This window comes from Salvelinus alpinus, chromosome 37 (genome assembly GCF_045679555.1).
Source record: "Salvelinus alpinus chromosome 37, SLU_Salpinus.1, whole genome shotgun sequence".
NCBI lineage: Eukaryota > Metazoa > Chordata > Actinopteri > Salmoniformes > Salmonidae > Salvelinus > Salvelinus alpinus.
In genome coordinates, this window is record NC_092122.1 from 10,594,066 (window position 1) to 10,615,137 (window position 21,072).

Here is a 21,072-nt window from a genome sequence, read left to right on the forward strand (position 1 = left end):
ACCGCCTGCGCTCGCAGAGATCCAAGGAATTCAACAGCAGGAGGTGACGTCAGAATCCCGCATTTTGCGGTTGATATGGAGTAGAACATTTAATCCTGTTCCTAACTTTAGTTTTTCGGTGACTTTTTCCCCCCCGCAAAATACTTTCGTATTAACTTCGCGAGAGAGACATTGAGCAGTGATAGCATGGCAAGTTCGTCTTGTTTTTCTTGAGATTGGAAGGCTCCTAGATTTCTCCTCGCAAACAGGGGAAGTGCCCCCTGTCCTTTGTCTGCCTCGGGTGATTTTAAAGTATTCGACATGGGCATTTACCGATACAATGGTGTTTTTATGGTCAAAAAACTGTTTAATAATGCAGTTTTTGAGATTTCGAACATGTCAGACATTACGAAGGCGAACCCTCAGGGATGCGATAACGGGGCTTTGACAAACGGATTCGGAGTCTTGATTCAAGGGTTGCTGGCCATAGTTGCCTTCAGTACATTGATGGGTGAGTATCTTTCAGAAGAGAACGTAACAATGTTTCAAGGGCTGAGGAGTATAATTGTATAGGATAACCTATTGTTTTGAAATGGCAGATCATGTTTAAAATAAAATACTTAGACATCACTTTTAAAGGGAAAATCAAGGGTCTACTCAGCCAAGCACTACTCTGGTATCAACTGCAGAGCTACTCTCCATCTGTGAGCACGTGGCAGTTTGTTTGTTTATGCTATTTGACGTTTCTATCCGATAGGCTGCTGTTGCACTTTATAAGGCTGATAATACATATATCAGTCGCTCTGGATAAGAGCGTCTGCTAAATGACTTAAATGTAAAATATATCATTATATTATAATTCCATTTAAATAGTCTATTATAAGAATGTTTCCCATATCCTTTTATGTGCTAAGTTTTAAATATTCAGCGCCACGCGTAGCCATATATCATTCGTGGCCCATCAACAGAAATGTAAACGATCTCGAATGTATCCTATAACTATTAGACTATTGTATATTAATAAACTATCCCTAAACGATAAACTACTGGTAAACGATCTATAAACCCATTTCATTTGTATTATTCTTATTATTGAAATGCCTCTTCAAGACAGGGGTGTACGTTTATGGTCTATGATGGAGCAAACTATTTTGAGAGGGTGGTCATAAAATCCTACAGAATACATCCATGCCTTTTTGAATATCAGAGAATAGGCTCTGTCTATATCTCTATCTACAGTGAGAGGACATTTTGTAGGCATGTACTTTACAACAGAGTGATTTATGACAGAAAGGGGTCAGACTCTAAAGGTGAGTGGAGGATCAAATAGCTTTGACCTCACAGTTACTTATTAGTAAGAAGATGTGTGTGTGTGTGTGTGTGTGTGTGTGACAGACCCAAGTCTGTTAATATACTGCTGAAAAACAAGGGTCTACTCAGCCAAGCGCTGCACTGCAGAGCTACCCTGTCCATCTCAATGCCTCTCCTCCGCTTGCCAAGATGCGTCCATCTTTGTTTTGGAGTCCTCTTCCTCTTGGCTATTTTGGTGACTTCCTCCCATTGACAGACCACTGGCCCCACCTTTTGCGTGCCAGAGTTCTTGGATACAGTTGCTATCATTTTATGCCAGGCACCAATTGTGGCTTTGCATTCTAACCTTCAGATAGTTTTTTGGTGATAATGAGTCAAACTGCAGCCACAACATGATGATTGGTATGTGAACAGTCACACACTCAGACCTTGTGTTAGATGGGGAGAGAGGAACAGTGGGTTCCTGTTAGACACGTAGCCCTGAGCTACCAGTGTCCTGATGGGGATGGGTGGTCTGAGGGAGCATGTGGTTCTGACTGTGCCATTCTTTATCCATCTCTCCTGGACCCACAGGGGACATGTACACTCACAAAGATAGGATTTGTCACTCTTCTATGGCTGTCTCTCTCACTCACCCACTCACTGCGTCTCTCCATCTCTCTCTACAGTGAAGAGGTTCCGTGAGCCCGTAGGGATCAGAAGACCATGGAGGATCTGGTAAGAGACCGGTGTTTTTTTATTTCTATTTCTTATCAGAGACTGTATCAAACCCCCAGGGAAGAACAGGAGACCATCGGTTGATCACATCGCTGAGGATCATAGATTCTATTAGATTTAGATATGTTAATGTTTGTTGCTTGACTTATATATTTGGCTATTACAAGTCACCATGGTGATGACCATCCTACATTTCACCCCATCTCTACAGGTTTTACGACATGTCCAAGCAGGCCATTGGCGCTCTCTTCATCCACTTCGCCAATGTGTTCCTCTCCAACCTCACAGAAATGGACCCCTGTTCCCTGTGAGTCCATAGCTGTGATTGGACAGGTTTGCAGAAACCACCTTCCAATCTAAAGCCTCAACCAATCATTATGATAAATACATAAGATGTTCTATTGTGACATACAGCAGACAGGTGCAGTGAAATGTGTTGTTTTACACGGTCAACCATAGTAGTATGGTAGCCCTAGTGCAAATTAGGTGATAAGTCCCTTGCTCAAGGACACATTGACAGATTTTGCACCTTGTCGGCTCGTGTATTCCAACCACTGACCTTTCGGTTACTGGCCCAACACTCTAACCGCTAGGCTACCTGCTGCCCCATGTCAAATCACTGACTCACTTCCTGGTGGGTTTCCACAGGTATCTGATCAACTTCCTGCTCGATGCCACGCTAGGCATGCTGGTCATCTGGGCGGGGGTCAAGGTTGTCTCCAGGATCGTGGAGTACAAGCAGTTCACACTGCTCACCTTTGGAGAATACGGTGAGTCTCCTAGACATCTGTTTAGGTCGTGTCAAATGTTTGGAGGTTGGCCAAAGTACAGACAACTACTGTTCTGTGCGTTGGAGAGGGTTGTGCCAGTTCATTTTCCGAATATTTCAGGAAGGTTGACACTTCTTCCTTTCACCACTGGAGGCCGCTGTAGGCTCATGAGAATATTGCATGAAAAACATCCTCCGATGGGCGATGATGACTTGTGGGATTAAGTTCTAGCCAATTGCTGCACTCGCTCCGTCCATAAGTCTTAATGGGGGGAAAAAAGAAACAAAATAAGATTTCAAATGTCAGTCTGTTAATCTACTGTATTCCACAAAGTCATTTTCTACTGTATCTGCGCTTGGTTCTGTTTCATGTTGTTTTTTCCATTGATTATTATGATCCACCGGATTGTAAATGCAGCTGTGCCATGACAACTGGCCAAATGTTTTCGTGGGCTTTAGATTCCATCCGATCTGGATCACGCTCTCTCTGTGTGGGGATCTTTTCCCCAAAAGCCTGCTACAAATACTGTCCCTCTGTCATAACTATTGGTCCTGAAAACTTAACAAATAGTAAAACATTGTTGTAAATCCACTCTGTCCCTCTTAAAGAGCTGAACAACAACAACATGCAGTTTCTCTCTTATACCTTTCTCGCCGCTGTCTCACTTCTCTCTCGGTCTCGCTGTCTGTGTCTCTCGTCTGTCTCTCTCTTGTCTGTTTCTCTCTGCTGTGTTCCCAGGTGTAGAGTGTTTGTTAATGACAGACATGTTCCTGTCTGTGTACACTGAGATGACCGAGAGATGCAAATAGTGTTTAGACCAGCACACTGTGTTTGTGGGTGCTTGTCTGTGTGTATGAATGCCTCTATGGTGTCAGTGTGGTTGTGGCAGTCTGGTGTCGTCCTCTCTATGGCTGATCTTCCCTAGGTGACGATCTGAGTCCGTTGGTCAGTGTATGTGGTTTCAGTGTGATCACCGTGTGGTCATTAAGTAATGGTCTGTTCTGTCTGACCAGGTGACCCTCCCCAGGCTGCAGCATGGCTCGGTCAGTGTGGTGTCTACCTTCTCATCATGGTCCTGGAGAAGAGTGTAGTCAGCTTGGTCCTGCTCATTCCTGGATGGACCAACGTGAGTAGGCCCACAGTACCCACAACCACCTGCTCCAGGGACATGGGCTAACCCAGATCCTGAGAGAACTGAGAGACTCTACCCACTCGAGGGAGAGAGCGGAAGTGTCAATCATGTTCTTTCTTCTCGGTTCTGTGTTTGAAATCTCTGGTGACAATTTAAAGTCAACAGAAAGTCAAGGCTGAAAAACAAAGGGAGGATGAAAGGTTTTGGAGAGAACAAAGAGAAAGAGTTGTCCTTTGAACAGAATGGGAACATTGACCTTCAACCAAATGAATATCATCCGGCCCCTGGGACTAGGGTCTTTAGACAGTTTGTTTGGTTAGTTATTTGTTTGAGGCTGTGGATCTCCTGCTCAAACCTTCTTTGTGTTTTAGGGTTGTTGTTGCTCTGCTCACTGCTCCTCTTTTGAAGAGGGTCGTTTTAGTTTTTTCTAGTACACATATTTCTTTGGGACACTGGAGCTTTTTCTCAGGGAGGAAGGCAGGGGGGGGGGTCTCTCTGACATGGTGAATACCACATAATAATCACATTAGCTCCAATCTCACACATGTTCCACAGTAGAGAGCCAAAGAGATGCTCGTTCTATTATAGTGAAAAATATTGACGATCTAAATGTCCTTGGATGACAGTCTTTTGTGCAACATGATGTTGTTTTGCCCTGCACTAATTGAAAGTGTGTTTCTCTGCACGCTGCTGTTCCAGCTGCAGTCTGTGTTGCTGGACTACATCCCTAACCCTCAGGTGGACCTTGTGTTGGTCATGCTCATCGTGCCCGTCATTGTCAACGTGAGTCTCAACCAGCCTGCAATAACACTCTGCATAATGTTGTGTATATGTCAGAGGAGGCTGCTGGGGGGAGGATGGCTCATAATAATGGCTGGAATGGAGTAAATGGAACCGTGTGTTTGAGTCTGATACTGTTCTATTCATTCCATTCCAGCCATTACTATGAGCCGTCCTCCCCAATTAAGGTACCACCAACCTCCTGTGGTATATGTAAACTCAGCAAAAAAAGAAACGTCCTCTCACTGTCAACTGTTTATTTTCAGCAAACTTAACATGTGTAAATATTTGTACAAACATAAGATTCAACAACTGAGACATAAACTGAACAAGTTCCACCGACATGTGACTAACAGAAATGGAATAATGTGTCCCTGAACAAAGGGGGGGGTCAAAATCAAAAGTAACAGTCAGTATCTGGTGTGGCCACCAGCTGCATTAAGTACTGCAGTGCATCTCCTCCTCATGGACTGCACCAGATTTGCCAGTTCTTGCTGTGAGATGTTACCCCACTCTTCCACCAAGTCACCTGCAAGTTCCCGGACATTTCTGGGGGAATGGCCCTAGCCCTCACCCTCTGATCCAACAGGTCCCAGACGTGCTCAATGGGATTGAGATCCGGGCACTTCGCTGGCCATGGCAGAACACTGACATTCCTGTCTTGCAGGAAATCCCGCACAGAACGAGCAGTATGGCTAGTTGCATTGTCATGCTGGAGGGTCATGTCAGGATGAGCCTGCAGGAAGGGTATCACATGAGGTAGGAGGATGTCTTCCCTACAATGCACAGCGTTGAGATTGCCTGCAATGACAACAAGCTCAGTCCGATGATGCTGTGACACACCGCCCCAGACCATGACGGACCCTCGACCTCCAAATCGATCCCTCTCCAGAGTACAGGCCTCGATGTAACTCTCATTCCTTCGACGATAAACGCGAATCCGACAATCACCCCTGGTGAGACAAAACCGCGACTCATCAGTGAAGTGCACTTTTTGCCAGTTCTGTCTGGTCTAGTGGCGGAGGGTTTGTGCCTATAGGCAACGTTGTTGCCGGTGATGTCTGGTGAGGACCTGCCTTACAACAGGCCTACAAGCCCTCAATCCAGCATCTCTCAGCCTATTGCGGACAGTCTGAGCATTGATGGAAGGATTGTGCGTTCCTGGTGTAACTCGGGCAGTTGTTGTTGCCATTCTGTACCTGTCCCGCAGGGGTGATGTTCGGATGTTCTGATCCTGTGCAGGTGTTGTTACACGTGGTCTGCCACTGCGAGGACGATCAGCTGTCCGTCCTGTCTCCCTGTAGCGCTGTCTTAGGCGTTTCACAATACGGATTTTGCAATTTATTGCCCTGGCTACATCTGCAGTCCTCATGCCTCCTTGCAGTGTGCCTAAGGCATGTTCACGCAGATGAGCAGGGACCCTGGGCATCTTTCTTTTGGTGTTTTTCAGAGTCAGTAGAAAGGCCTCTTTAGTGTCCTAAGTTTTCATAACTGTGCCTTTAATTGCCTCCCGTCTGTAAGCTGTTAGTGTCTTAACAGCCGTTCTACAGGTGCATGTTCATTAATTGTTTATGGTTCATTGAACAAGCATGGGAAACAGTGTTTAAACCCTTTACAATGAAGATCTGTGAAGTTATTTGGATTTTTAGTATCCCAGACAGTGCATAAAGCTTGTATTTTTGGATAGAAAACGTGCATGAAGTTTGCAGTATGTAGGCTTACTAGGCTACACTGATTGTACATTACATGGCCATTCTGTGTCCACCACTGCACCAGTTGTACTGACTGAGTTTGTTCTCTGTGTGACCCTCTGTAGTCCATAATGTTCTGGGTGGTGGACAGTCTGATGATGAGGAAGTACAAGTACAAGAGCCTGGACGACTCCTGTGACCCCTCGACCAAGGTTGACTCCACGGCGTCGTGGGTTACTGGCGACGAGTCACAGGTGAGAGTCCGTTAACTTCACTAGGGTAGGGGGTAGCATTTGGAATTTTGGAAGAAAAGCTTGCCCAAATTAAACTGCCTGCTACTCAGGCCCAGAAGCTAGGATTTGCATATAATTAGTAGATTTGGATAGAAAATACTCTAAACTTTCCAAAACTGTTAAAATAATGTCTGTGAGTATAACAGAACTGATATGGCAGGTGAAAACCTGAGGAAAATCCAACCAGGGAAGTACTATTATTTTGAAAGGCTGTTTTTCCATTGAAAGCCTATCCACCATACAAAGACTTAGGACCCAGTTTACGATATCTATGGCTTCCTCTACATGTGGCCAGTCTTTAAGCATTGTTTCAGGCTTTTACTCTGAAAAATGAGGGAGATACAGCACTTTCAATGAGAGGACAGTGGACATTTCCAGCCGTGAGTCCTGCGCGTGATCGGGAACGTGCCTTTCTTGTTTCTCCTTTTCTATTGACGAAGCTTTTGTCCGGTTGAAATATTATTTATTATTTATGACAAAAACAACCTGAGGATTGATTTTAAACATCGTTTGACATGTTTCTACGAACTTTTATTGTACTTTAAAAAAAGTTTTCGTTTGGACTTACTGACCGCGCCTTGTGTATTCGGATTACTGGACTAAACGCGCGAACAAAAAGGAGGTTTTTGGTCATAAAGAGGGACATTATCGAACAAAACGTACATTTATTGTCTAACATGGAGACCTGGGAGTGCCACCAGATGAAGATCATCAAAGGTAAGTGATTCATTTGAATGCTTTTTCTGACTTTTGTGACACCTTTCCTTGGTTGGAAAATGGCTGTGGTTTTCTGTGGCTAGGCGCTGACCTAACATAATCGCAAAGTGTGCTTTCGCCGTAAAGCCTTTTTGAAATCTGACACAGCGCTTGCATTAAGGAGAAGTTTATCTTTATTCGTGTTTAACACTTGTATCTTTTATCAATGTTTTTCTGTAATTTGATGTGGCTCTCTGCACTTTCACCGGATGTTTGTTTGAGACAATGCATTTCTGAACATAACACACCAATTTCAAATGAGGTTTTTGGACATAAAGATTAACTTTATCGAACAAAACACACATTTATTGTGTAACATGAAGTCCTGTGAGTGCCATCTGATGAAGATCATCAAAGGTTAGTGATTCATTTAATCGCTATTTCTGACTTTTGTGAGCCTTCTCCTTGGCTGGAAAATGGCTGTATGGTTTTCTGTGACTAGGCACTGACCTAAGACAATTGTTTGGTGTGCTTTCGCTGTAAAGCCTATTTGAAATCGGGAACTGTGGTTGGATTTACAAGAAGTTTATCTTTAAAATGGTGTATAATACTTGTATGTTTGAGGAATTTTAATTATGGGATTTCTGTTGTTTTGAATTTGGCGCCCTGCATTTTCACTGGCTGTTGTCGAGGGTCCCACTTGTACCAGAGAGGTTAACTAGAGATGTCCCTGACAAAAATATATATATATATATATTGGTCGACTGAAAGGCGTCTGTTCTTTCGACCAATCAATTGGTCAACATTTTAAAATGTGTGTTTTTCTCTCATATATATATATATATATATATATAACACCCTATGTGTTTTAATAAAATCAACTATATGCATTGAGCTTGTCTGATGCTTTAAGCTCACCGTTTGATGAAATAAGGCACAAATGACTGAAGAGGGAGCCAGAGATCAAGATAACCAGAAGAAAAACTTCACCTCCTCCCGCTCCTAATGGTTTTTCCAGATTCTGCCGTTACTCTCCTGAAGTTGCTGGTAATAGGCTACACAAGGAGTCGCCAACATTTCTTATGTGGAATGACCATTTATCTTACCATTTCTACTGATCTTCGTGTCAGTTATAGTTTTCAAATGCACATTTTTGTGGAACAGTTTCATTTATAAAAACATATTCGTACCTCAAAATCATTGTCATGTGGTTAATCAGAATTCTATCTAAATGAAAATGATACAAACCTAAAAAGTTACTTTATATTGCCATTTCCAACTATATAAAAATTGCCTATAAAGCCAGCAAATAAAAACATTGCTGCCTGCAGGTAGAAAATGTCCTGATAAAAATAAATATCCTATAAACCACATTGGCTACGCATGGCCTGTCTGCAGCGAACGTTGAAACGTATCAACTATTTACTTGGGTCTGGCCTGAAACTCCTTGCAACATTGTATAAAATATCTTGGGCCCTCAAAGTTGTCCATGCTAGTGAGCTCGGGACAAACACAGCTGTAGGCTATTTGCGTAAGGGATAAGGAGTAATCAGTTTGGCCTATTTTATGTTTCCACTGGATCAGAGCATGACATTTTTCTCTTTCACGCTGAGTGGTTATTGAAAGGGAGAGAGCTGGAAAGATTTTTTTTAAATACATTGAGGAATTGTCATTTTCAATGGATGTAAAAACCTACTTTGTTTGCTGGCTGTTTGAGGTGAAGAAAACATCACTTTGAGAAGCTCTACAGCTCATTAGTGATCGTGCATTAAGCCAATCAGAAATACTATCAGATCCCCAAATGGGCACATTTATATGCCTACATTTGCACGCAGGCCAGGTAGCCTATAGGTCTACTTCAATGCATAATCGGGTGCGTGTCCTTACTCAACATCGACAGGAGTGCTCCAAGCAAAAGACAAAGACTAAATTAACAAAACTCATAAATGGAATGAAATAAACCAAAACTTGTTTCTCTAAAGTGTAGCATAGGTTGTGCGCTCTGCAAACAACGTGTCCACTCCAACAATGAGAATGGTAAAAGTCTGAAATAATATATTTAATGCATTAAAAGACATTACCGTAACCAACCAAACTTTGTAGATTAGAAATGATAGGAATTAACTGTAAATGTACTACTGGTGATAAACGTATGTAATGGGGAATTGATATACACTAACAGTCAAATGCAAACAATTCACACAATGAAGTTATGAAACAATGAATGTACACAAATTGGCGGGAGGGAGCCCATTCTGGAGAGATGTGCATTGTGCAGCCACACTCCTCTTCTTCTTTGACTGTGCCACCCCCGCGGCCTCCACAATGGATTAGTCTCGGCCTCCGCAATGGATTAGTTCACTGAAATGGGTGCAAATGAGAGAGGTGTCTCGTGTGCCATTAAAAAAAACATATACAAAAGTATGTGGACACCCCTTCAAATTAGTGGATTTGGCTATTTCAGCCACACCTGTTGCTGACCGTTGTATAAAATCGAGCACACAGCCATGCAATCTCCATAGACAAACATTGACAGTAGAATGGCCCATAGCGTAAAGCTCAGTGACTTTCAACGTGGCGCCGTCATAGGATGCCAACTTTCCAACAAGTCAATTTGTTAAATTTCTGCCCTGCTAGAGCTGCCCCGGTCAACTGTAAGTGCTGTTATTGTAAAGTTGCTCCTAGACGTTTCCACAACAGCTCAGCCGCAAAGTGGTAGGCCACCCAAGCTCACAGAACGGGACCGCCGAGTGCAGAAGCGCATAGCACGTATAAGTCGTCTGTCCTCTGTTGCAACAATCACTACCAAGTTCCAAACAGCCTTTGGAAGCAATGTCAGCACAATAACTGTTCGTCGGGAGCTTCATGAAATGGGTTTCCATGGCAGAGCAGCCGCACACAAGCCTGAGATCACGTTGCGCAATGCCAAGCGTCGGCTGGAGTGGTGTAAAGCTCGCTGCCATTGGATTCCATCTTGCAGTCCGATGGATGAATCTGGGTTTGGCGGATGCAAGGAGATAGCTACCTGCTCCAATGCATAGTGTCAAATGTAAAGTTTGGTAGAGGAGGAATAATGGTCTGGGGCTGTTTTTCATGGTTCTGGCTCGGCCCCTTAGTTCTAGTGAAAGGAAATATTAATGCTACAGCATACAATGATATTCTAGATGATTCTGTGCTTCCAACTTTGTGCCAACAGTTTGGGGTATGCACTTTCCTGTTTCACCATGACAATGCCCCCGTGCACAAAGCGAGGTCCATACAGAAATGGTTTTTCGAGATCGGTGTGGAAGAACTTGACTGACCTGCACAGAGCCCTTGCCTCAACTACTTCGAACACCTTTGGGATGAATTGGAAGGCAGACTGCGAGCTAGGCCTAATCGCCCAACGTCAGTGCCCGACCTCACTAATGTTCTTGTGGCTGAATGGAAGCAAGTCCCCGCAACAATGTTCCAACATCTAGTGGAAAGTCTTTCCAGCAGCAAAGGGGGGACCAACTCCATAATAATGGCCGCGATTTTGAAATGAGATGTTTGACTAGCAGGTGTCCACATCCTTTTGGTCATGTAGTGTATATTTGCTACTGCTCGACTAGTAGTTGACCAATCAAGCAGTCAAATAATTGGGGTCAGTCCTACAGTTAACCATAAGAGGGGACTGCAGATCTCTGAGTACTACTGCTCTGTGGGATCATGAAGGGACACCATTTGATGATACAACATTAAAGCCCATGGGTGTAAGAGAGACTTTCCCACCAAACATCCCCATAACACTCCACATCCCCATGGGACACTGGCTAAAGACGTGTGTTTGTTGAGAAAGAAAAGAAACGGAGTGTGTGTGAGTTATGATAGATGTTTGTCACAGTGATTTAGCCTGTCTGCACCTGTTTTATGTGCCCCCCCCGCCCCCCCACACTGCTCTCTGGGTTGGTCTAAAGGGCAACTGGCCCACAGTTACTGTCAAGGAAAGACGAAGTCATGGAAAATCCCCCTTTCTCCCCCTTTCTCTCCATTTTTGTTTCTCTCTCCGTTTTCGCCCGTCAATTTGTTGTGTTGTTTCTCTGTGGGTCAGTTACCCGAGTTGGATTGTGCCGTGTGGAATTGAGTCAATGTCTTACTTTGTCCCGGTTGTTCTGGAAAATGAGTATCATAGCAATGTTATTGACATTCCTTGTTTGGTAAGACACGAGTGATGGATGTATGGCGCTAGATCGGCCTGCCAGTTGTCACGTCGTTGAGTCAAGTGTCTTCTGTGTTTCATGTTGTAGAGTTGCTCTTAATCTGTTGAGATTGTAGTCTACCGTAAGGGTGTGATCACCTTGTTTCAATGGATCCATTGTGAGAATTGTATTTGGTGAGAGAACAGTATGTGGTGAATAGTGATGTCTTTATGATATTAGTTAACTGTTTCCAGTGGGTGTATAGTGTTGGTCCATTTGAGTGGGAAATCATGTAGTGTGTATTGGAGTAGTGAGACTGTCGACAGAAGCGTCCTGTGTTGGGGAATCAGAATTGACCTCCTACACAGCAGTCAATGTGTTACTGTACACTCTCCTCTCTCTCGCTCTGTCCTCTCTCTCTTTCTCACCCTCTCTCTGGAGTCACAATGATTATGACAGACTGGCAGTGTTGCTCTCTCTCACTCTCCCTCCTCGTCCCTGGTACTCTGCCAAGCAGCAACAAATCATCCCTTCATCCCAGGAATAAAAGTGACATTTGGAATTAATTTCCATTCAGTGATGTTATGGAAAGCAGAGCGGAGTGGAGGAGGAGAAGAAAGAGGGAGAGAACTATGTCCATGGGAGAGAGGAGGGCATTGATTAGGGAGTGCTGTTGGAGTTTGGTTGGTCAGTAGTCTGTGTGCAATGAGTTTGATTTCAGTTCCCGACATGGGCTGTAGGATAGTGTTGGGGAATGATTTCATCCATGGTCAGCTGTGGCCATATGGTGTTCAGAGAAGGCTGTTTACTTTTATCATAAACAGCCAAACATTTAGTTATTTTAGAGCTGTTGTTAGTTATGGCCTTTCTGGTGTATGCTGTCAAACTGACTAGTTAAATGCCCTAACATCTCCGACCTGTTTCCTTATGGGATGAAACACACAGACAAACATCGATTGACATCTTGGTCTGAGTGTACAGTATCTGAATGAAGATGATTGATTTGGGATTGGCCTCATATCGGTGAGAGAGGAAGGCTGGGCAAGCCCCCTTTCTGCCTCTGCTTCTTCCATTACAATAATCTCATCCAAGATGTCTGCATTGCGTGCATGCACACACTACCATAATCTCATCCAAGATGTCTCTGTAGCCAGCATTCAAAAAGTATTCAGATAGCTTGACTTTTTCCACATTTTGTTAAATTACAGCCTTATTCTAAAATTGATGTTGGAATTTTTTTAAATCAATCTACACACAATACCCCATAATGACAAAGCAAAGAAGTTTACATTTTTTGCAAATATATTAAAAATAAAATAACTGAAATATTCAGACTCTTTGCTCAGTACTTTTTTTGAAGCACCTTTTGATGTGATTACAGCGTCGAGTCTTCTTGGGTATGACGCTACAAGCTTGGCACACCTGTATTTAGGAGGTTTCTCCCATTTCTCCACAGATCCTCTCAAGCTCTGTCAGGTTGGATGGGGAGCATCACTGCACAGCTATTTTCAGGTCTCTCCAGAGATGTTCCATTGGGTTCAAGTCTGGGCTCTGGCTGGGCCATTCAAGGACATTCAGAGACTTGTCCCGAAGCCACTCCTGCGTTGTCTTCGCAGTGTGCTTAGGGTCGTTGTCCTGTTGGAAGGTGAACCTTCGCACCAGTCCTGAACGCTCTGGAGCTGGTTTTCATCAAGGATCTCTCTGTACTTTGCTCTGTTAATCTTTTTCTCGATCCTGCCTAGTCTCCCAGTCCCTGCCGCTGAAAAACATCCCCACAGCATGATGCTGCCACCACTATGCTTCACCGTAGGGATGGTGCCAGGTTTCCTCCAGACATGACGCTTGGCATTCAGGCCAAAGAGTTCAGTCTTGGTTTCATCAGACCAGAGAATCTTGTTTCTCATGGTCTGAGAGTCCTTTAGGGGCCTTTTGGCAAACTCCAAGCGGGCTGTCATTTGCCTTTTACTGAGGAGTGGCTTCCGTCTGGCCACTACCATAAAGGCCTGATTGGTGGAGTGCTGCAGAGATGGTTGTCCTTCTGGAAGGTTCTCCCGTCTCCACAGAGGAGCTATGTCAGAGTGACCATTGGGTTCTTGGTCACCTCCCTGACCAAGGCCCTTCTCACCCGATTACTCAGTTTGGCCGAATGGCCAGCTCTAGGAAGAGCCTTGGTGGTTCCAAACTTATTCCATTTAAGAATGACGGCGGCAACTGCATTCTTGGGGACCTTCAATGCTGCAGATTTGTTTTTAGTATCCTTCCCCAGATCTGTGCCTCGACACAATCTTCTCTGGAAGCTCTATGGACAATTCCTTCGACCTCATGGCTTGGTTTTTGCTCTGACATGCACTGTCAACTGTGGGACCTTTTCTAGACAGGGCTGTGTGCCTTTCCAAATCATGTACTATCAATTGAATTTACCACAGGTGGAATCTTCCAATCAAGTTGTAGAAACATCTCAAGGATGATCAATGGAAACAGGATGCACCTAAGCTCAATTTCGAGTCTCATAGCAAAGGGTCTGAATACTTATTTACGTAAGGTATTTCAGTTTTTTATTTGTAATACATGTGCAAAAATGTCTGACCTGTTTTTGCTTTGTCATTATGGGGTATTGAGTGTAGATTGATTTGGTATTTTTTAAATGTAATACATTTTTAGAATGGGGCTGTAACGTAACAAAATGTGTAAAAAGTCAAGGGGTCTGAATACTTTCTCATTGTAATATACGGGTTTATTATGCCATAAAAGCCTTTCCATAAAGCGTATGATTGAATTCCGCTATGTTGTGATTTATAGGTGGTGGAGCAGGGGTCTGGACAATATTGGCTCATTCATCCCCTTCCTCTTCCCTGTAACTATTCCCCAGGTCGTTGCTGTAAATGAGAACGTGTTCTCAGTCAACTTACCTGGTAAAATAACGGATACATTTAAAAAAAAAATATTCCAGACTGGGAATAAAGTGGAATTTTATAGCCTTGGATTGGAAATAACAGCACACCAGACCTGGACACATCACCTCATCCTGGCCGACAACTGCTCACGTATCTGTGTGACGATGTCTGTATGTTTGTGTATCTGTTCCCTGATGCGTTTCTACCTCATATCCAGGTCCTGATGACCGTCGACACGGACGCTGAGGAGGAGGATAGTTCAACAATGGTCCTAGGAGGGTCCCACTCTAGCCTCCCAGTAGTGGGCATAAAACCTAGCTGGGTGGAGGTGTAGCTCTGGTATCCATCTCTACAAGACCCTGACCCGCGCCACGCACAAACGCGAGCACGGCTGTGTGAATGTACGCTCCTTCCAGATCACACGCATTTGCTTTTTTTCATTGTACACATCCCAATGATGTCTTTGATGACTTGGTTGTTATGAGGATGTTGAATGTTATATTAACTATGCTTTATGATGGAGGGGGGGGGGGAGTCCTTCACCCTTGCAGTCCCTGATTACTGAAACAACAAGCTTGGTGGGGGCTATAAAGTGTCTCGTAATGGAGATAATTAGAGAGCGCAGTGATGATGAAAGAGTAAATCTGTCCTCTCTCACAGGGATTTTGTGAAAAGGGTGTTTGTTGATCTCCAACGAGCTCCTTGACATACCGTATCAACTTCTAAAGAGTAGCGGTAAGGTGTCGGTACAATCTCCTCTGTTTTCCTTCATCATACAGATAACTGCTTTGTTCAAACCTCGACATACAGCATCTACTGGTCTGTAATTAAATACGTTTTGGACCTGTAGAATCCACTACTAGTGTCCTTTCCTCCCTCGCCACTAACAAGTGGAAGGGCTGGATAGTTTCAATCATATGGATTTCACCTATCACGTCCACTCAGATCAGTTGTCAGACTATTGTAACTCAGCCGGTTGGACCTTAAAGTTGGAAATGTTTTATCTGAGTTGGACTGTAGTAGTTTGGTCTGGAACAGTTCTTCACACTATCTGCAGAGGATGTTTAACAAGGTGGAAAATGGTATTCTATGTGGAAAATGGACCAGATCATTTTATATTCCTCATGGATGTCCATTTGAGATTGATCTGGATTTATCCAAATATTTGCAATGTTTCTAATATGAACTAAAGAGCTTTGGGATTTTGAACATTCTAATGTATTTTCTTATTTCTTTAGTCTATTTGACATATTTTACTGTATTCATATTACTTGGGGTTAAACCTGTGGTAATGACATGTAATGGGAGATTTCCAAGTGGTATCCTAGAAATGATCGCGGTCAATTCGGAGATTACCCGAGATACCAAAATAGTGTTCAGTTTACAATTGTATGTTCATTCTTATAGATCACATTCCTCAATCATTGAGCTGTTAACTCTAACATGAAAATACACTACTGCCATTTTTGTATTAATTGAATTATGTTCCTGGAACCATTTAATGTCTTAGTGATGTGAAAGATTCTGGTTGTGAGACTGTCATTTCACGTGACCTCAAATGTGTACAACAGCTACTGTGAGGACCTGCACCACTACACTGTTTGCATTTATGCTAGTTATTCACTGTAAACAAAAGAAAAGATCTATATTTTTTATTTAGCGTTGCTCCAGTCCATCATTGTATGTGTTTGTGGAAACAATTTTTAATTGTGACTGAAATAGTTTGAATGTTTAATGGATATCCACTTGAAAGTGCCATGTTGCTATATATTCATGATTCATTTATGATACGCGAAAAATGTCTTTGTCTTTTGTCTTAACTGTTGTCACTGTTTTTGTATTATCATAATTTAAATAGAAGTAAAATTGTATATTAAAAAACAGGTGTTAAATTCCTTTGGTAGCTTAGGTCAGCCCGGTGGCCCCTGAGCTCGATGACAGACACCTGAGCGGGACGTGGAGTAGTACACCTCTGTGACCCCAAACTGATGATAGGAGGGATGAGGGGGTTGGTTAGGGGGGTGGTTAGAGAGGGAGCTAGTCATTGGGACAGGTAGAGGAGAGGGTTAGTTAGGGGTGTGTCTGGTGTGACCAGGTGTGATCCTAAGCAGTGTCGCCACATGAGCTTGACCGGGTTCACCTGTTTGCTTTCCCAGTTAGCACCTAAACCTAGCATGTAAAGAGCCTGCCTTCCTGCAATGACTAAGGCCTGGATTCAGTCCTAATACGAGTTGTAGACAATGCGGCCGTTAAACGCAATTTCCGATTGAGCAGCGTTTACTGTGAATGTGAGCCCTGTGAACATGAGGACATTGTCTTTAAAGCCCTTGATGGGATTGACTCAGTAGGATGGAGCACAGTACTAGTTTTGGGTGTGATTCCTGCTTCGGCCACATATAGCACATACTTTATACTAAATGTTTGTGTTAACTGTTAGTTACTTTCATAGAGCTGTTTACTTTGTTATTATTATGTTTCAAGTGTTCTCACAATCTAGAGCTGTTCAGAAAAAAGTTGATCTTTACCAATGAATCTTGTTTTTATGTTTTACTTCCTTTACACACAAAAAGTTCATCCGGTTCAATAAAGTACAAAATATCAGTATAAAATGATGCAAGTCAAGCAATGTCCTTATTACATTTATATTAAAAATAGTAAAAAAATATATTGAAGAATATTGATGGTTGGTTATTCAGAGCAGGTGCACCTGAGGAAAAAACTGAAGGACAACAGGAAGTAGGCAACACGAAGTGGGTTGAAAGACATGGTTGGAGGGGGATGGGTGGCTGGGGTAGTAGCATAGAGAATGATAGAGGCCTCTAGTGGCCAAAAGGCCGTATTAGCATGGGCTGTGCTATTGAGGGCTTCAACCATTTTAATGTAGTCAACTGGGTGGGACTTCCAACTTCATTGGCTGATCTCTCCTGGTGACCCAGTTGGAGTCATGTCTTACTAGGTCAGCAGGAGGGATCAGCCAATTGTGAAGAAGAAAATTGACTACTTTAAAATGGAGATAACCTCAATGACACTGCCCATGATGTCACATACGCTATATGGCACAGTTACAAAGATGAGTCCTCTATCTAACTCTATGGGTAGTAGAGTAGTGTTTGGAGTGTGAGTATGTGGGGCAAAAAGAAAGCTGATTTAGAAGTTTAGTGTCAGAGGGTATGAAAAGAGCCTGTTGGCTACTATAGCTGTACCTGGGTTATTGTTCCAGTGTGGGCGGGACATGTACATTGCTGGCTCCTTATTGGCTCCTGTCTCAGGCTCCGTTACTTACGTGGGGCCAATCGCCCGTGTCGAACAGGTGTGACACCACATAGTCCTCATACTGTCCGTCGATCAGCTTGGCTGCGTTGTTCCTGGCGAACCAGCAGTCCACGCTCTGACGTCCGCTGTAGATACGCCGGGTCTTCTGGACCACCGGCACTGAACGCCCTTTGACCTTCAGGATGGGTGACCGTGAAGACGTGCTGTGGTCTCCTGTTGCTGTAGCATTGCCAGAAAGCTCTGCGAGTCCCACTTCCTCATACAGGAACTGACCTGGAAGTAGAATCACAGAGGGTCAGAATAGAACAGAACCACAGAGCTATAGGCAAACCAATGGTAATCCTCACTAGGGCCTAATTCCATTTCGGCTCAAGCCCCCTTCCCCCAAATCCTACCTCCAACTAGTAGTTTCTGATACCTACCCAGTAGTCCATGACAGTCATGTGACAGCCCTTTGCTGTTGGAGATATAAAATCCCAGGTGGTTTCTCTGATAGGGAGCAGGGTTCTTGTACTGATGCACCAGTATGACGAAACTAATGGTTCCTCCAATGGTTACGGTCACGTTGGACTTCCCCACTATCGTCACCGCAAGCCCGCCACTCTCCACGGAGACTGTGGTGTCGCAGGACAGGACCAAGCGGTCCTGTCCGTCCAGGATGACCTTCTTGGGGGTGACCTCGATGTAGGAACGTTTGGGTTGGTTCACCACGATGGTAATAGTGCTGAAGTATGTCCTCTGCTGTTTGTGGCTGCCCGCTGGCGCCGGGGCGCCTATCAGCTTACCGTTTACTGTCACACCTAGACTCACATACACACGCACGATCGCACACACAAATAGACCACATGAATCATATGAAAACACATAACCGAACATCTAACATAAAGTCAGAATCTCTTGAGAGTACAGTCTTACCAGAGTGCTTGTGGTCAGATACCATTCTGAGAATGTGTCCTGGCTCTCCGTTGATGTTGAAACACACAGTCAGTTTACTGAGGGGGAACTCCACCACAAAGTGGGGATCGCCGTCCGCTGTGTCAAGGGGGTTGGTGTGAGAGAGACGGGTTAGAGAGACACTTGTATTGAATATGAGGAAATAGTGCATCTATGCATACCTGGATTCAAATACATGTGTATTGAAGTGTTTGTTATTTAAATAGTTTTTTCTGTGTATTTGAGTATTTTCAAATACACAGCCATAACAAGTACTTTTATTTGAGTATCTGAATGGCTATTAAAACCAAATAGTCGACCAAATTGTATTTTAAAGTATTTTAAAATACTTATTTAAATGCTATTTTCAAATACCTGGGTTAAATGCATGGGAGTATGTTTGAGCCAGTGTATTTCAGTATCTGAATACTTGTTTGGAAATGTATTGAAAAGTAGATGAAATACATGAAATAGTATTTGAACCCAGGTCTGTTAAATACAAGTGTCTGTATATTTCTGTGGGTGTGAAGCACAAACGACTACACTATGTATAATCAGATATCACCAGATACCAGTGTAGGCAGTTAGTTGTAAGCAGTTAGTTATCGGCAGTTAGCTGTCGGCAGTTTGTTGTTGTAGGCAGTTAGTTGTCGGCAGTTAGCTGTCGGCAGTTAGCTGTCGGCAGTCTGGACAAGAGGAATACCTATGTAAGAATGCTGTTCATCGATTACAGCTCAGCATTTAATACCATAGTACCCTCATTAAGCTCGAGACCCTGGGTCTCGACCCCGCCCTGTGCAACTGGTTCCTGGACTTTCTGACGGGCCGTCCCCAGGTGGTGAGGATAGGAAACAACATCTCCACCCCACTGATCCTCAACACTGGGGCCCCACAAGGGTGCTTTCTCAGCCCTCTCCTGTACTCCCTGTTCACCCATAACTGCGTGGCCATACACGCCTCCAACTCAATCATCAAGTTTGTAGACGACACAACAGTGGTAGGCTTGTTTACCAACAACGATGAGACGACCTACAGGGAGGAGGTGAGGGCCCTCGGAGTGTGGTGTCAGGAAAATAACGTCACACTCAACGTCAACAAAACAAAGGAGATGATCGTGGACTTCAGGAAACAGCAGAGGGAGCACCCCCCTATCCACATCGATGGGACAGTAATGAAGAAGGTGGAAAGTTAAGTTCCTTCAACCTCAGGAGGCTGAAGAAATTTGGCTTGTCACCAAAAACACTTAAACTTTTACAGATGCACAATCAAGAGCATCCTGTCGGGCTGTATCACCGCCTGGTACGGCAACTGCTCCGCCCACAACCGTAAGGCTCTCCAGAGGGTAGTGAGGTCTGCACAACGCACCACCGGGGGCAAACTACCTGCCCGCCAGGACACCTACACCACCCGATGTCACAGGAAGGCCATAAAGATCATCAAGGACAACAACCACCCGAGCTACTGCCTGTTCACCCCGCTATCATCCAGAAGGCGAGGTCAGTACAAGTGCATCAAAGCTGGGACAGAGAGATTGAAAAACAGCTTCTATCTCAAGGCCATCAGACTGTTAAACAGCCATCACTAAAATTGAGTGGCTGCTGCCAACATACTGACTCAAATCTCTAGCCACTTTAATAATAAAAAATTGGATGTAATAAATGTATCACTAGTCAGTTTAAACAATGCCACTTTATATAATGTTTACGTACCCTACATTATTCATCTCATATGTATATACTGTACTCTATACCATCTACTGCATCTTTCCTATGCCGTTCGGCCATCGCTCATCCATATATTTATATGTACATATTCTTATTCATTCCTTTACACTTGTGTGTATAAGGTAGTTGTTGTGAAATTGTTAGATTACTTGTTAGATATTACTGCACGGTCGGAACTAGAAGCACAAGCATTTCACTACACTCACATTAACATCTGCTAACCATGTGTATGTGACCAATACAATTTGATTTGATTTGAGTTAGTTATCGGCAGTTAGTTGTTTCCCGCTTTGAGTGGGCCTGTGAGAGCTGAGCTAAGTAAAGATTCAGGAGATGAGAAAGCAGCAGAAATGACAGGGTCATTGATGTCATCTCACGTGTCTTCTTTAGTCTACTGACCTCTCTCTCTGTCTCAGTGTGTGTGTGTGTGTGTGTGTGTGTGTGTGTGTGTGTGTGTGTGTGTGTGTGTGTGTGTGTGTGTGTGTGTGTGTGTGTGTGTGTGTGTGTGTGTGTGTGTGTGTGTGTGTGTGTGTGTGTGTGTGTGTGTGTGTGTGTGTGTGTGTGTCTACAGTAGCTTTCTCCAGTCCCCCTCCCTCTAACAGAGCCTCAGAACCACTAACCTGATGTTTTGGAGATGGTTATAGATTTTTGGACTGGCCTCTTCACAACTTTACCTACAGACAAAACAGACTTAGATTTTTACAGGTTTTCAGTAGTCC

General features: G+C 43.7%; 2 protein-coding genes across 4 annotated transcripts in view; one reads left to right on the forward strand and one right to left on the reverse strand.

Moving 5' to 3' along the window:
* On the forward strand, positions 1–17,088 carry LOC139565755 (store-operated calcium entry regulator STIMATE-like). Of its 2 annotated transcripts, XM_071386290.1 has the most exons (8): positions 3–490; positions 1,959–2,007; positions 2,219–2,314; positions 2,656–2,777; positions 3,791–3,903; positions 4,609–4,692; positions 6,506–6,634; positions 14,641–17,088. In XM_071386290.1, exons 1-8 carry the CDS (start codon positions 301–303, stop codon positions 14,755–14,757), a joined length of 900 nt encoding a protein of 299 aa, XP_071242391.1. In that variant the 5' UTR covers positions 3–300; the 3' UTR covers positions 14,758–17,088. The 2 variants fall into 2 exon arrangements, with proteins under 2 accessions (XP_071242392.1, XP_071242391.1); XM_071386291.1 differs by lacking the exon at positions 6,506–6,634 and having other exon boundaries at positions 1–490.
* The window catches only part of LOC139565753 (inter-alpha-trypsin inhibitor heavy chain H5-like), a 14,187-nt gene continuing 10,070 nt past the window's right edge, over positions 16,956–21,072 (reverse strand). For both annotated transcript variants that reach the window (XM_071386289.1, XM_071386288.1), the window contains exons 11-14: positions 20,974–21,027; positions 18,612–18,728; positions 18,119–18,496; positions 16,956–17,969 (exon numbers count right to left, since the gene is read on the reverse strand). In XM_071386289.1, the coding sequence (XP_071242390.1) occupies positions 17,689–17,969; positions 18,119–18,496; positions 18,612–18,728; positions 20,974–21,027 (830 nt within the window). In that variant the 3' untranslated portion in view covers positions 16,956–17,688. The remainder of the gene's footprint in view (positions 17,970–18,118; positions 18,497–18,611; positions 18,729–20,973; positions 21,028–21,072) is intronic.